Source organism: Setaria italica, chromosome III (genome assembly GCF_000263155.2).
Source record: "Setaria italica strain Yugu1 chromosome III, Setaria_italica_v2.0, whole genome shotgun sequence".
In the NCBI taxonomy this organism is placed as follows: domain Eukaryota; kingdom Viridiplantae; phylum Streptophyta; class Magnoliopsida; order Poales; family Poaceae; genus Setaria; species Setaria italica.
In genome coordinates this window covers 18,132,733-18,148,332 of record NC_028452.1, presented here as the reverse complement: position 1 = coordinate 18,148,332, position 15,600 = coordinate 18,132,733, and the positions used below count along the sequence as shown (strand labels likewise).

Genomic DNA, 15,600 nt, shown 5'->3' with positions numbered 1-15,600 from the left:
AGTAGAAAGTAACGAAGGTGAGAATGAAAACGAAATTCCACCTACTTTAGGATCTTATAGGAAGCACAATATCTGGTAAATCATGGCGAATGAACATGAGATGACTTCCTTCTGCGCTCAGTGAACGTTCACAGACCTGTGACAGAGCACCATGATTGGATCTGTGGTCAGATCCAATCACTAGATCCTTTGACGAAATGAACCTAAGGCATGCCCATCTGTTGAAGGGAGAGCACTAACCACTGTAGTTGATAAGCTTCAGGGGCTAGTTCTTGATTAGCAACCGATGGGAAACACCTTCCACTTCACCACCGGTTCACCTCATAGAGACAGACTGCAAGATACATGTAGCTTGATGTGATGGCTGTCATCTTTCAAATTTGAACAAAATATAGCTTTTAACTGTAAAATCAAAGGTATATTGTTAACCTCTGGTAACGATGTCCTGGATATGTCACCAAGGAGCTGTGCCCTTGTATGGTATTCATGTAGTGCCCATACTACTATTGGACCCTATCACATAGAGGTAAATAGTAGGATTGCTGGCCAAAAATGTCAGGGTTAAGAAAGGGTACTCTAAACTGGTAGATGCTTTGCTACTCCCTGAACCATCAGCACGCTTGATTTTGCTGCGCCTGCATGCACATCACAAGCAATTGTTTTTTCTCCCCCAGTGTTCCCCATGCAGTCTCGTGGCATGTGCCCATTATTGAGCCATCCATCTTCGCTAACCTCGCGTCATGCATGTGCAGCATCCCCAGTTTTCAACTTGTGCATGAACCAAAATAATCGGATGGTCCCTCTTCCATTCTCCCTTGCACAAACAATCAGCATATGTGACACGATCCCAAGTTCTACAATTTGCTGGCACGCTCGGCTCTATCCGTTGCCTGGAAAGGAGCGTTAAGCTAAGAGAATCCATACGCGTCTTGCTAGATTCAAAGAAACAGATACGTATTGTAATGGTGGCAGTTGGGGTGCCCGGTCCCCGTGCTACGGCGATGGCTACCTGCTTGCTTGAACGACCCTGCTGCTGATTCGAACGGCCCTTGATGCAGAGTTGGAGTCACTGCTAGCAGCAGCCGGAATGAAGGGGGGTGTTTGGATACCCCGTGCTAAAGTTTAGCACCTGTCACATCGGATGTTTGGATGCTAATTAGGAGTATTAAACATAGGCTAATTACAAAACTAATTGCACAGATGGAGTCTAATTCGCGAGACGAATCTATTAAGCCTAATTAGTTCATGATTTGACGATGTGGTGCAATTAGTTTTATAAGTAGCTCATCTTTAATCCTCCTAATTAGCATCTGAACATATGATGTGACACTGCTAAAGTTTAGCATCTAGTATCAAACACGTCTGAAGAAGCGACGCGGATGCTCTCCGTTTATTGCCGGGCATGGAGCCAGCGGCCACTGGAGTACTGGACGCCACTGGAACATTGACTGCCGCCCGGCGTGTTGGCGATATTGACCGGTGGCATTTTGTCCGACCCTTCTCGCCCATGACGTCGCTGCAGCGGCCAGTTCAGTTGGTGGTCAGTTGCCCTCACTGACTGCTAGGGAGCGATGCTAACTTTTGCTGAGGCGGCTGGTCTTGACCTGTTTGCTCCCCCTCCTTGGCCGTGTGCAGAGCTTTGCATCACAGCGATAATTGGGCACGACCGCACCAACTTGGCGTTTAACATAAGGTATGTCACTCGACGCCCTGCCATGCTTGCATGTTCTTGGAGAATGCGCTTTTTGCAGTAGTAGTTGCCCCAGTGTTCCCCATGCAGTCTTCCGATCAAGCAATCGAGCTGATTGGCACGGAGAAGGGAGCCGAGTATTCGGATCGTGGTGGGAGTAAAGTACCCGCGGCCTCCTGCCGGGAAACTACACCTGGAGGGGGCCCATGATTCGGCTGCCACTAGACTAGAGTACGCTGGTCGGTGGTGAAGGGCAGTTGTTTACTGCCCCGCGCATGCACGCGTCGATCAGCTCCCTGGCGGCAGTGCGCGCACCCGCGCATGTCAAGTCTGCCAAAATGAGTGCGGGGTTAGCTCTACCTACTCGGGCTGATCTAAGCGCTTTCCACCAAATCTAGGCGTAGATACCTCTGCCTTCCCCTCGTTTTGGAAAAAGGAGGCCCAAGTGGCAGATTTTCGACGGAGCTAGCGTGGATTAGAGGCGGAAAGCACCTATCATTGTGCACTGACAGCATTAGCTTCCACAAGGGTTTTCATCTCCTTTTCCAGTTCTAGTGCTGTACAGTGCTTGCAAACACATAGGTTTTGGAAGAAAAAAACAGAAAAAGATAAAACACATAGGTTCTGCGCTTGTGGCCCAATGCGATGGCACGTTTCGGTAAGTGGTTGGAACGGACCAACCTAGAGCATGTTGGCTAGGGAAGATTCTCGGCCAAATTCAAGTGATATTCAAACCCTCGTTGATGATGATCGAAGCAGAAGAGGCTTAAGACAACCGTAGTGCTGCTGAGTGCTTCCTTGCGAAGCATCTTTCATGTGTTTATAACAGCTAGTAGTATTCATTTCGCCGTGAAGCTCCTTTTCCTCGCTTTCCATTATGATATGCTCTGCCCGCATTGGGAGCAGCAGATCTCGGTGGTCCGGCGCGAGAAAGCAGGGGGGCGGAATTGGAATCTGGAATCTCCGCACCGAGCCGCCTCTCTACGCCTCTAGTCCCGGCTCAATTATACGCCCATTTGCAGAGCAACCCCAGGAATCTGAATCCAACTTCGTGCTGAGGCTTTTACGGACGCCGACGCATAATGCCCAAAAGTGCCGTGGTGTCGATGCGACGCACCCGCCGCCCAATGGCTGATCGGCAACGGCAAGAGCACTTGGCTCCCACGGTACCACCAGCGACCGGCACCTTGCACCGTCGCTGGACCCGGAGGGCAGGATCTTTAGCGTTGCAAGTGTTACTCAACGTTTACGCAACTAGGAACCACCACAGGTGGTGTGCTCTCGGTAATCAGCACCGGTGATGCTTAGTCTGGTGGAGTTCATTAGGACTTGACACGCATGTTGTCGCGGATTTTGTTTTTCCTAAACACATCATAGACACAATATATGCACACCCACCCTATCCTATAAGCACCTTTGAGATATTGGACCGGCAGATCTTAAGATTGACGAGGTCACCATGAGTATTATCGAATGGCACGTTGAATAGCTCCGTCAACTGTTAATTTATAAAATAAATCTAGAAAAATACATGCACTCATGTATAAGCTTTTTTTAGATGTTCTTATCTCATAGGTGGTGGATAAAATGTCCTTAGTAGGGGCAGTTGGGCTATTAGCAATGATTCATTTGATAGATTATTGATCTTTATGTAATGACAAGCGCTAATTATGATCCAAAGCTCTAGCTACATTGCTATGTGAATCCTATATAACAAGAGAAGCTTAGAATTTTCTAGGACTCTGAACTTCTTGAGCAATAAATTAAACATGAATGATCTATAGGCCACAGGGGGGAGCTACAGGGTGGTCCGTGTGGGCCACGGGCTACCTTAGAATCCAGCCTAAAGTCCAGTACCCTCCTTCCTTCATCTGATTTTCAGAAGAAAAAAATGTTCCTTTTCCACATCTGCCCGTTCAAATAGAAGTTGAACTGTCCCCGATATTGGTATTTGGAAAATTATATATGTTTGCACATTAGAGTTGTAGTGTTAAAAAAAATTATGTTAAGTTGGACCACCTTGATCTAGAATTCTAGCTACGCCACTGCCACTGGACTGCCATTCCGATTCTGGGGTAAGAAAATAAGATGGTAATTCGAATTTTTTTTCATAGCTGAATGGGAGTGTTTGATTAATTGCCCTTTCTTGCCACATTTGGCGGATTTTTTCTTTGTCATACAAATTGTTGTCACGCCACATTTGCTGCATGGATTTGTGGCAAACTATGGGAACACGAATATAGAGTATCACGTGATTTATTACAACAAACAATGAGAATATTTTGTTGGAATCTTGCGTTCCAAACTTCCAACCAATGGTTGAGATACCATTCCCTCAAGTCCATATAGCATCATTGCAATACCTTCATCTCCTGTAAATAAAGTTGCGAGAGGCACGACCGCACGACACTGAAGTTCTAGTCCTGCTAGTACTACCATTATTGTAAATTGTATATTGCCATTTCCTAGTGAGTGGAAAAGAGACCAAAAGACAGTGAGAGCGAGCAAAGAAAGCAAAAGGCGAGACGAAAGGCACGCAGCAGCGCCCACTTTGCTTGCGTTGGATTGCATGTATCTTTCGCCCCTGGCCACTTGGGGTCCACATGCAGCCCCACAGCTGCAAGTTGCAATTGCGGTTCTTGGCCTTGAGCATCGAGGGATATGATACTAGCTATAGCTATATCGTAGGATGGACCCAAAAATAATAATACATAAACAATACTCGTGATGCTACTACTGTAGCAGTAACATATTGCCACATGCCACAGTGCCGGGCAGCAGTGTGCTGGGAGCCAAAGGAGATTAAAATACGATCAGAGGGTTCGCAATGAAGGGGACACCAACCAACCAGCACGTAAGGTTCATCAGAGACTTGTGATCATGTCATGTGACGAGAGCGGCCGGAAAGGCCGTAGCACCGAATCCCAAGCTCAAGCTCGCAACGCAATCCCATTCTAGCTCCATTTGCCACTGGACAGACCGGTAAAATTCGGCTACCGATTGGACACCCCGTAAAATAACGCGTGAGGTGACCAATGCGCAAAGAACTGGATGGATCACCGGCACTGGACTGAGAGCGTGGAGGCTTGACGTGACAGGAGTGAAGTAGTATAATTTTTGCTGGAGCTGAGTCAAGTGCCACAACATCAAACAGTGAGAGACCAGTGACGTCCCCGTTTGTGTACCAGTAGAGTGTTCCTTTTGTGTTGACGTCGCCATCGACGGTGGACACGGTCCCTGTTCCTGTTCGTCTGTGGTCCTGCCGGATTCCTCTTTCCTTTGGAGTGCTCATCTGTTCTTTCCCCCCTACTTTTTACTTTTGGAAATAAACTCTTTCCTAAGAAATTTACGAGAATTCTTATGAAATTGCTACGCTCGTTTAATGTCTGTGCAAATCATATATGCCCCTATCAAATAGAGTGGTGGACACCGGACAGGCCACGGAAGCCATTCACCCATCTTTCTCGAGGGCCCGGGGATTCTTACGGTTGTCCAGGGCAGGGGAGATACCGCGGCCACCACCGGAGGCCAGGAATTCCTCCCAAAGATTGCGTCTTCCCCCCGAGCAAATCAACCTTTTCTCCCCACCCCTGCACAGAACCGAGCCAAAAGTTGGCTTCCCGTATCAGATCACCAGGGAGCCCCTGTCCCTTTTCCTTTTCCCGGGAGGCATTTCGGCTCTCACCCACGCACGCACACGGCCACCGAAACTGTCCGATTCCCGGCGCCCGGCCGCTGCGAGCCACCGGAAAACCCACGCGGCCACGCCTTTCCGGGTGGATCTGCTGCAGGAACAGGACGGGAATGTGTGCTCGCGCGCAAGTTGGGGGCTGAGATGCGTCCGGCAACAGGAGCAGACTGCGTGCCGTGCACCCCGCTGCACTGCTGCGCCTGTGTGGCTCTGGTTCTTCTGCTGGAGTGGTGTGGGCTACCTCCGGCTCGGTGCCGGTGCCCTTGGCAGGGGGAGGAGCCTTGGGAAACAAGAGGACAGCGGCCGCTAGGGAGCGGGCATGTGATGCCTTGTGCAGCCTCCATTGGTGGACCTCCAACTCATTCCCGGCCCGGCCACTGTTGCCTGTGTGCCAGCCTGCCCAGCCATGCCATGCCATTGCGTCCTCCATCAACGTCTAGGAAGGTACTGGAAAGGTACAGCCTCCGTTTTCAGCTAAACAAATCATGCCCTCCAGTGCTCTGTTCCCATTGGCCAAGAGGAAAGCTGATTGGTGCCGTATATCAGTTCTATAGACTATAGAGTAGCCCCTGCCTGATCCCTGACATTTGTGGTCATAAACAAAATCGTGATCTGACGATTTTAAGGGGGTGTTTGCCACCTATGGTATTGGATATTTAGATACTAATTAGAAGTATTAAACATAGGTTAATTACAAAATTAATTACACAGATAGAGTCTAATTCGCGAGACGAATCTATTAAGCCTAATTAGTCCATGATTTGACAATGTGGTGCTAAGTAACCATTTGCTAATGATGTATTAATTAAGCTTAATAGATTCGTCTCGCGAATTAGCATAGGGGTTCTGCAATTAGTTTTATAATTAGCTCATATTTAATCCTCCTAATTAGCATCCGAATATCCGATGTGACACTTGCTAAAGTTTAGTACCTAGTATCTAAACATCCCCTGGTTTGGAAACCAGGCTGCTATTTGGCTAACAAAGTACGGTGCTTAACACCGGATTTTCTCGCCAAAGAGAAGTCAATGAGAAGCTTATCCTAGCTTAGATTCTACTACTCGTACACTACGCAGCAGAGAAAAGAGAGGGATTGGCCGTCTAATCTCTGGGACTGGAGTCCCACCACACGGCCACATCCATCTGCAGCAGAGTTTTATCGCCTCAAAGGCGACAGGAAACAGCTGATGAAAACTACAATCATTTCGTCACCATCATGATTAGTAACAAAGCACAGGTCAATGACGGTGTGACCGTTGCTAATACACCCCCAGCTTGAAGTTAAAAACCCTTACAAAAACACCAAACAATATGCTGCTGATGCTACGTGCTACCCAAACACATGAGATTAATCGATCCGTGCATCATTACAGACAAAAGCTAGCGTAATCAGAGCATCTAGCAGTACACTCTCCCGTGCCTCCCATAACACGGGAAACTAATTGCAATCGGAAATTATTTCACCGCGGGCGTGGTGCTTATGTACACAGAGGCGAAATTCAGGAATGGGCATTGTCCCTATCTTCTATTTTTGCCTTTTCTTTTCTTGCTCTCATCTCTGGAGTACACGGCAAGGGGGGTTCAGCTCAGTTGCAGCAGAGAACTAGAGCTCGGCTGTGAGTTGTGCTGAGCTCGTAGCTGTATGATCCAACGTGTTGTACCTAGCTAGATGCTGTTTGCCTGTTTGGAATCAAGAACAGGCACGAGCAACAGGGTGATTCCCTCCTCGTGCATGGCCAGAGATGGGAGGGTTTTTTTTCCTCTTCTGCCATTGTTGCTGCTCAAGAACCAGTCAGTCAGCCGAGAGGCTGCAGCTGGCCGCATTGCATCTGCATCAGAACAGAGTCGTCCAGGAAGCCGCCGTGATGGGAATTGCCAGGCTCGAGCTTCACGTTGCCGTAGGGGTGCGGCATGAAGTGGTGCGACGGCGGAAGCTTGCTGTCGACGAGGACGCCGAACTGCTCGGAGATGACGGGTCCGCCGGTGGATGATGGGGTGGAGGCGGAGGTGAGCACGGAGGGCGGCGAGGGCGAGGGGTTGCCGCCGTCGTCGTCGGGGAGGTTGACGGTGGTGATGTCGTGGATGCTGGAGCGGCGCTTGTCCTTGCCGCCGGAGTTGAGGCGGATGAAGTACTTCTGCGCGTGGCTGGCGACCTGCGTCGGCGTCCGGCTCGTCACGAAGTTGCGCGAGATGTTCCGCCAGTCCCCTCGGCCGTACTTCTTCAGGCCCATCAAGAACAGCCTGCAACAAGCAGAGCAAGTCGATTAGCCATGGAAATCTCACCAATTCAGCGCGCAACATCAATCAAATTCTTGGTCGTGGCGTGGCTGCTTACTTGTGCTCCTCCTCCGTCCATGGGACGCCCTTCTTGCGTTCCTGGTCGGGGCCGCGCCCGCGCTTGCCGGCGACCATGTAGCAGGAGCGCTTGAAGCCCAGGCCGCCGGCGTCGCCGTCCCAGTCGAAGGTGAACCCGGCGTTCTGCGCCGCGCCGCCGCCGTACTGGGGGAAGGGCAGGAGCCCCGCCTCGATGAAGCAGACGTCGTTCTCGAGGTCGTCGAAGTGCGCGACGACGTCGGGCACCATCCTCCCGGGCAGCATCGCGGCGACGCGCTCCCACCGGTCGGGCGCGTCCCAGTCGACCCGTGCCAGCGCGCGCTCGAACAGTTTGTTCTCCTCCTGCGTCCACGCCCCGGGACCGGGCGCTCGCCGGTCCGGCAGGAACCTCCCGGCGGCCTGCCCCGCGAAGTAGGGCGGCGGCAGCACCTCCATCCACGACTCCATCATCGTTCTCCAAACTCCGGCCGGCCGAGAGAGCGCCGCCACCTGCCGATCAGCCGGACCGACCAAGATTTCGCCTTTCTTTCCCTGTCAGGGGAGCGCGTACTTGGGCGGCGGCCGGGAGCGGAGGTCCGGGGAGGAGGAGGCGGGGAGGTGGGAACGGGCGGGGAGGAGGGGGTATTTATGGTGTCATGGCATCGAATTCCTTCCGGGAGATGCCGAAGTGGCCAGAGGATGATTCGGCCTCCACCGCGGGGGCGCGCTTAAAGAAAGGCAGCGAGCCCCCTTGGGCGATTCCGATTGGCCCGTGGCTCAGTTCGTGGCCTCTTCCCACTCTCACGAACACACTCTGCCGCCACTCTGCACGAGCTCGCTCGCTGTGTTTGTGTTTGGCCCGCTCCGCGGCCGCGAGCAGCGGGGAGCTCGAGCTCGAGCCTGGCGTTCCCTTCCCCCGTGGCGCGAGCGCGAGGAGCTCGTTCGTCCCTCTGCAGTCCAGGCTGGAGGAGTAATAGTTTCTGTGTGGTCGCACAGGGCGACGTCGTGATGGCCCCTCCTCGTCTGTCCTCTCCTCGCCTCCTTGCCCTTTTCTTTATTGGCCGTTGCTTGCCGCTTTTCCCAATGCGGACTCGGCCACTGCCACTTTACTTTATGCGCATTTATTGTTTGCTATACCTATATTTCTGAATTTGTGATCAGCCTCCTCCCCGCCATGGTCCAAAATGGCAGCGGCCATGGTCTCATGCTCTCATCCGGTTTGCTGTCGCTTCGACGATGGTGGTTGGCATTTGTTTTTCTCCTGCGATTTTGCTAGAGAGGCCTGTACCTAGAGAGCATTCGACATTTCGACTGCAGCCGGGTGTGCACGTAGATGCAGGTCAGGTAAACAGCGCCTGGAGGAAATTTGGGGGTATGGATCAGAAAAATCAGTTGAGATTGTGCTGCATGGCGGCGGTGGTCTGCAAGAAACAAGGTGGATCATGGGGGGTGTAAGTTGAGAACAGCTGGTGTGGCCAACGCAATCACCAGCCTCTGTTGGGTTGTACAAACTTCAGGAGAAACGCAGCTCAATTTTACCTGCAGGAGTGAAGGATTACAGAGATCGAAACCTCCAATTGATCAAAGACACAAAGTCAGGGGTGGATTTTGATTGCAATGGCGTTGACGACCAAAACTGAGGCACATCGTCTGTGTCAGCAAGTGGCAGAACAGAAATTGAAGCTGCACGGCAACGGAGAATGGAGAGGATAGCAGTGGAGTCTGATGCATCTACATGGTCATGCAACAAAGAATTGCTGACATGGACAAAAGCGAATTAGGAGTACCCAAGAAGCCAAGAAATTAGAGGCCCAATGCATGATTTGTAGCTTTACTTATTGCAAAGAATTTTTTTTATGTGCGAGAGGCAGAGGCAAAGACGTGTGTAGCTCATTTATTTGTGAACATTACGTAAATAAATTAAAATGAAACTCTCCATAACTTTACTTTTACTTTGATATGTCGGTAATTTGTCAACTTATTACCCTAAAATCACTGGTCATACGACATGACATAGGCTGGACACGTTGTTAGTTCAACGAAGCCTATAAGTCGTGGAGGCAAACCAAACCAACGTGCAATATGTTAAGACTTACCGTTCAAGTTTTTTTCCCCAAAAGCAAACTAGTTTCAATTAAGAAGAGTGACAAATAGCAGCGTGGTGGATTAGTTAGGTGAAGAAACTGATAAAAAATAGCTACATTTCACCATCAACCGCCGGTGATGGCACTTTGATGCCGGAGGGTGAAAATGGAGGAAATTAGGGTAGGGTATCGAGATCGATTTACCTTTTCCTTTCTTTTCCCTTTCGCTTTCGTCATGTACGTGCAGTGCAGAGCTCTGGTCCCTCCCTCCCAGCGGCATCTGACGCCGGAGGCCCCGCTCACATGATGGAGTCACGGAGAGAGCCCTTTCCCACCGCATCTTCTGGTGCATGCATGCAGCCAAGGAGCCAAGCCACAGTGCAGATCGAGTGCAGTCGCGCAACAACAGTTCCGCACGTTCGCATAGGCATGTAGCAAAAGTGGCAAAAAACCAAAGGCGCTGCAGGACACCAAATCGGGGTGCTACAGACCTACAGTAGCGTACGAGTATACATACGGCGTTCAAGCCAAATGTACAGATACATGTCCTGGTAGAGCTAGGATGGGCGCCTACCGGCTCTTATTGGCTGGACCACGGGGTGACGGGGGCACGGGCCACAGTTGATATCGAGCTAGGGTACCCGTGCTTCAAACAGGTAAGGTGTACAGGTGTAGTGTAGCGTAGGCCTTGGTTTTGTACGGAGAAAATTCCTTATTTGATCTGGTAAAAATGAGGCTTCCTTATTTGACATCGGAAAATTTAAACTTTCTTATTTGATACTGGGTTGAACTTCCTTTCCTTATTTGACACCACCATCTATTCCGTCATTTAACTCCAGCGAACAATAGCCTATGGATTCTCCCTCCCTTTTTTCTTGACCAAAACAACAACCAAATTATTTCCAAACTTCATGGAACTTTTAATAGTGATACAACAAATAGAGAAGACCCATTTTGCATAATAACAAATATGTAGCACTTAAGAAACCATAAAACTAGAATTCACCAAATTAGACCTTTTTGATGATTACCTGGATTTTTAGGGCATAAAAAACTATCTAAAAATTCTTTAAAAAATAGCTAATATTCCGACTGTGGGATGAAGTAATTTCTAAAATTATTATATGTCACAAGTGAGAAAGAGACATTTGAAGTTTTTTAAAAAAAGTGCTTTTTTGTTAATAAATACAAATGTCGCCTTGTCATTATGATAGGTAAATAATTTTATAAATCACCTCATCCAACAATATAAATATTAGGCATTTTTAGAAATTTTTTGGAGAGTATTTTATGCCCGAAAAAATGTAAATAATCTTTAAAAGTAGAATAATTTAGTGAATTTTAGTTTTAAGATGTTAAATGCTATGTATTTATTTTTATGCAAAATGGGTTCATCTCCATCACTTGTATCGCTAGAAAAAGTTTCATGAATTTTGGAGGTGATTTGGATAACATTTTGATCAAGAAAATAGGGACCGAGAATTCACGACCACTGTTCAATAGCAACGAAAGTTCAACTCAATGTTAAATAAGGAAGCTAAAATTTTTCAATATCAAATAAGGAAACATCATCTTTACTGGGGCCAAATAAGGGATTTCCTCTTTTGTACGGTGCTCCCATGGAAAAGGAGATGGCTAGCAGGGAAAACGGTCAGCTCCACGTACTTTGGTAGAAACCATATCCAAGTATCATGATTCATGACAAGATATATTTTGTTTCGAACCTATAAATTTAACTGAAATTCGTTGAACTATGCAAGGATAGTATGTTCTCGTATGAACAGTCGAAATGTTATGTTAAGAAATGTGTCATTTCTAAAGAAGGTGAGGGGAAAACCAAGGAAAAGAATTTTGCGCGAGGTTCTCTTTCTCCATTAGAAATTGCAGCAAGAAAATGTGGTCGATATGTGCACATTGACCATCACTAATTTTAAAGAAACATAGGTAGTTTTATGAAGTTCATAACTACACTTTCTTAAAGAGTGATTAGCCTTGGAGACATGATTTAGTATACTATAAGTGTCGTTCATACATCTATGGGCCCACCAGAAGGTTTGCACAGTCCTAGATACAAGGTTGTACATCAAGATGTGTCAGACATGGAGACTACGGTGCAGGATGGCGTGGTCTACGTGGAGGACATGAACTAGTCGAGAATTAGGAAACTACTCGTAGCAATTAGAGTAGGGCTCACTCGTCGAATCAAACTAGTATTCTTGTAAACAACCGACCTGTAACCCTGCCCCCAGCAATATAAGATGAGGCAGGGACCCCTTCCAAACAAATTCAATCAATACAATACAACCAACGCACAGGACGTAGGGTTTTACGCGATCTAATCGGCCCAAACCTATCTAAATTGTGTGTTTGAGTTCACCTTCGAGTTCCTGATCTCGGCGAGCCCCACGCATAAAACACTACCTCGGGCACCCTCTTGGTAGGTTGCCGGATCTAAACAACGATAGCTGGCATGCCTGGTAGGAGCTCTCGATGAGAATCTACTGGCAAACTCAGTGGCTCAAGTCATTATCAAGCCCACCATCGCGTTCGAAGCAGGCGCGATATTTATCTTTGGCTCTTGGGTTTGCGTCGCAGATGGCGCTGGAAATTTTCACCGCCACATTGCGCCGGCCCTGAAGAAGAAGCAGTATGACATCAACCTTCACCGTCAAGCTCTGGAGGATTTCGGCGAAATTTTTGACCTATTCAGAGGCTTGGGGATGAGTCCGAGTGCAACTCAACTTCTCCCACTAGTCGCATTGGTTCCCACGAGCTGGCGCTTAAGCCATCGTGCAAATCGGTCTGCAATACAAGTCAATTCCCGTTCAAACTCCGAAACTCGGGTGCTGCCTACCAAGCTTCTTGTCCAGATCACAATTCAACTCGGATTTGATTGAGGATGTAGACGACTACTCGGATCCGGACGAGGAGACTCCATTATTAGGTCCGCAATAGAGCCTGATCATTACATTAACTCCACAAGGCAGATTTATCTACTGGCCCAACATGAAGCCACCTGCTCTTGCTAAGGACGACGAATCTCACCTTGTTGCCTACCTTGACACCCTCCCATACTAGGAGGGAACCCCTCTGTCACCCATCTACGAAGAAGACAGCTCCATAGAGGTCATCACGTCAAGTTCGGGTAGTTTTTCTCCAGAGCGGGAACTCTTCGCCCTCTTTACCACACAAGAAGGCGATAGTGAAGATCCACCAGAAAGGAATCCATGACGTGAACGTCACCCAGATAATGTCTCGCAAGATGAGCTCACCGCCAGTGTAGAAGGAGAAGAAACTGAAGCTCAAAGGAATCAACGGCAAGCAAGAAACGCTGCAAGGGCAGAGCGTCGTCGCTGCCTTGCTGCTGACCTACCTATCATGAACTTGGATCATGCGTTTGAAGCAATTCAGATGCGTCAACATCGTACTTCTCTTGCCACCATCGCACCCATTGATCTGATTACTCGAGCAATGCCACAAACCAAGTACACCAGGCAACTAGCTTCTCTAGCGGAACGCGCGTACAAGCAACTCGATCAACAAAGCCCAATACACTCGATTCAACACACCTCATCAAGCATGGCAGTAGCCATAGGCGACCAAATCGAAACGAAGGTGCTAGAAACGAGGCTGCTCGAATTGAGGGTGCCAGACTGAGTCAAGCAGGAGCCGAGGGTAGTCGGGTAGAACCCTCGGGAGGCTGTGGCCACCGTGGGTCCCACCCAGAGTCTGCACCCCAGAACGTGACCTTCGTCAGAAGATCAACAACAGCCGTGACACTCATACAATCATTGAGGGACGCCATCATAAACGTGAGCAAGAAGTCGAGTACCATGGAGAGGATTCTGACGGGTTCCCCGCTTTCTCAACACGAGTACGGAAGACCGTTCTACCTGACAAGTTCAAACCTCCAGGTATCACCAAGTACGACGGCAAGCAGAAGCCAGTCCAATGGCTGCGATGCTACTCACTATCAGTACAAGTGGTAAGAGTGAACCAAGACACTAAAGTCATCTACTTCCCCATCTACATGGAGGCAGTGCCACTCACATGGCTCGAGTCCCTAGAGAAGAACTCCATCAACACGTGGAAGCACCTAAAGGCGGCATTCACAAACAACTTCGCAGGGGCAATGTAGCATCCTGGCAACAGGATCAACGTGTCTCAAGTCAAACAGTAAGAAGGCGAGACCCTGTGTAGTTATCTACGCCATTTTTCGACAAGAAGGCCACTATCGTGGACATCACGGAGTATGATGCCATAGACTACTTCCAGAGTAGTCTCTATGACCATTGGATGTTCCAAGGTTTTTACAGGAGACGCCCCAAAGATATCAAGTCTCTCTAGATCATGATACAAGCCTGGGAAGATGAAGAAGATAAGGAGATCGAGAGGTTCGAGTCTAGTTGGCCAACACAATGACAAGAATCGTAACGATCGCCCCAATAATGACAACCAAGGCAACTACTCGGGTGGTCAAAATCGCAAGAGGAAGCCAGACAATACTGTCGCAGCAATGTCCTAGTCTTCCAAGAAAGGCGACAGGAATCAAGAAAGGACTCCGTTCAAAAAACTTCTGAAAAAGCAGTGCCCGTGGCACCCACACCATAAGCACTCTGCGATGGATTGCTATAGTTTGCGCAGAGTCATGAAAGATCTGCCAAAACCTTTTGGAGCAAAGAACAAGGGTAAGGTCAAAGAAGATGAAGATGATGGTGACAATGACAAATTCCAGAACCCGTCCAAGACAGTCAACGTCATCTTCGGCGGCACACTGGGTAGTGCTACTAAGCGGTCCTAGAAACTAACCCTTCAAGAGATTATGTCCATTGAACCAGAAACACCTACGTTCCTCAAGTGGTCCGAGGTGATCTCCAGGAAGGATCAGAGGACTATTTTCTTAGACTCGGGACGTTACCCTATCGACCCAGTAGTCGCAGGCTCTCGACTTACCAAAGTACTCGTCGACGACGGTAGTGATCTCAATGTACTCTTTGCCAAGACTTTGAGGAAGATGGGCCTCGACGTTATGGATATGCTCACCTGACAAACTCTCCGTTCTACAGGATTGTCCCAAGCAACGCGGCTGTACCCCTGGTTAGGTGGTTTTGCTAGTTACCTTTGGGACCAAAGAACACTACTGGACAAAGTACATCCGGTTCAATGTAGATGATTTTGAAATTTTGTATCACGCTATCTTCAGAAGACCTACATTGGCCAAGTTCATGGTCATCCCGCATTACATGTACTTAGTACTCAAGATGCTAGGACCCAAGGGAGTAGCCTCCCTACGTGGAGACTTGAAAAGATCATACGACTGCGACACAGAAGCCGTGGAGTTAGCAGCGACCACTCAAGTGCCAAATTTCATGGTGTATTTATGTCTTGCATTACGTGTACCTAGTTTTTTTCCACACCTTAGATGCTTGAAATTTTTATTGCTTTAGGCGACAAATTCCATGGTGCATTTATGTTTTTTTCTAATGCCGCATATGTTTTTATCTCTTCTTGCAAATATTGTTCTTTGCTGTTGTTGATGAATGAGACGTGCAACATAATGTTGTAACTCGAGTCCAGTGTTAATATTGCAATTGTTGTTTTTCAATGTTTCAAATGTTAGTTTCGGATGTTGCAACACATCACTTTATAAATTTGATGAATTTCAGTCACCTAATAAAATATAATAACCCCCTTATTTTTATTTGTTGCACAATGGGAGTATGGTATGGGGCTCATTATAATACCTTGTCTACAACCACCTAAAGCCAAATTTAGTGTCCAAGTGCTTCTCGCGCACTTTTGAATTATCTCTGGTGTCAGAA

The 15,600-nt window shown here is 48.3% G+C and overlaps 1 protein-coding gene across 1 annotated transcript; it reads right to left on the bottom strand.

Moving 5' to 3' along the window:
* Positions 1-6,631: 6,631 nt before the first annotated feature.
* Positions 6,632-8,728, bottom strand: LOC101772800 (transcription factor DIVARICATA). The gene is made up of 2 exons (XM_004961847.4): positions 7,717-8,728; positions 6,632-7,622 (listed from the first exon to the last, which is right to left on the bottom strand). Exons 1-2 carry the CDS (start codon positions 8,163-8,165, stop codon positions 7,178-7,180), a joined length of 894 nt encoding a protein of 297 aa, XP_004961904.1. The 5' UTR covers positions 8,166-8,728; the 3' UTR covers positions 6,632-7,177.
* Positions 8,729-15,600: the final 6,872 nt, after the last annotated feature.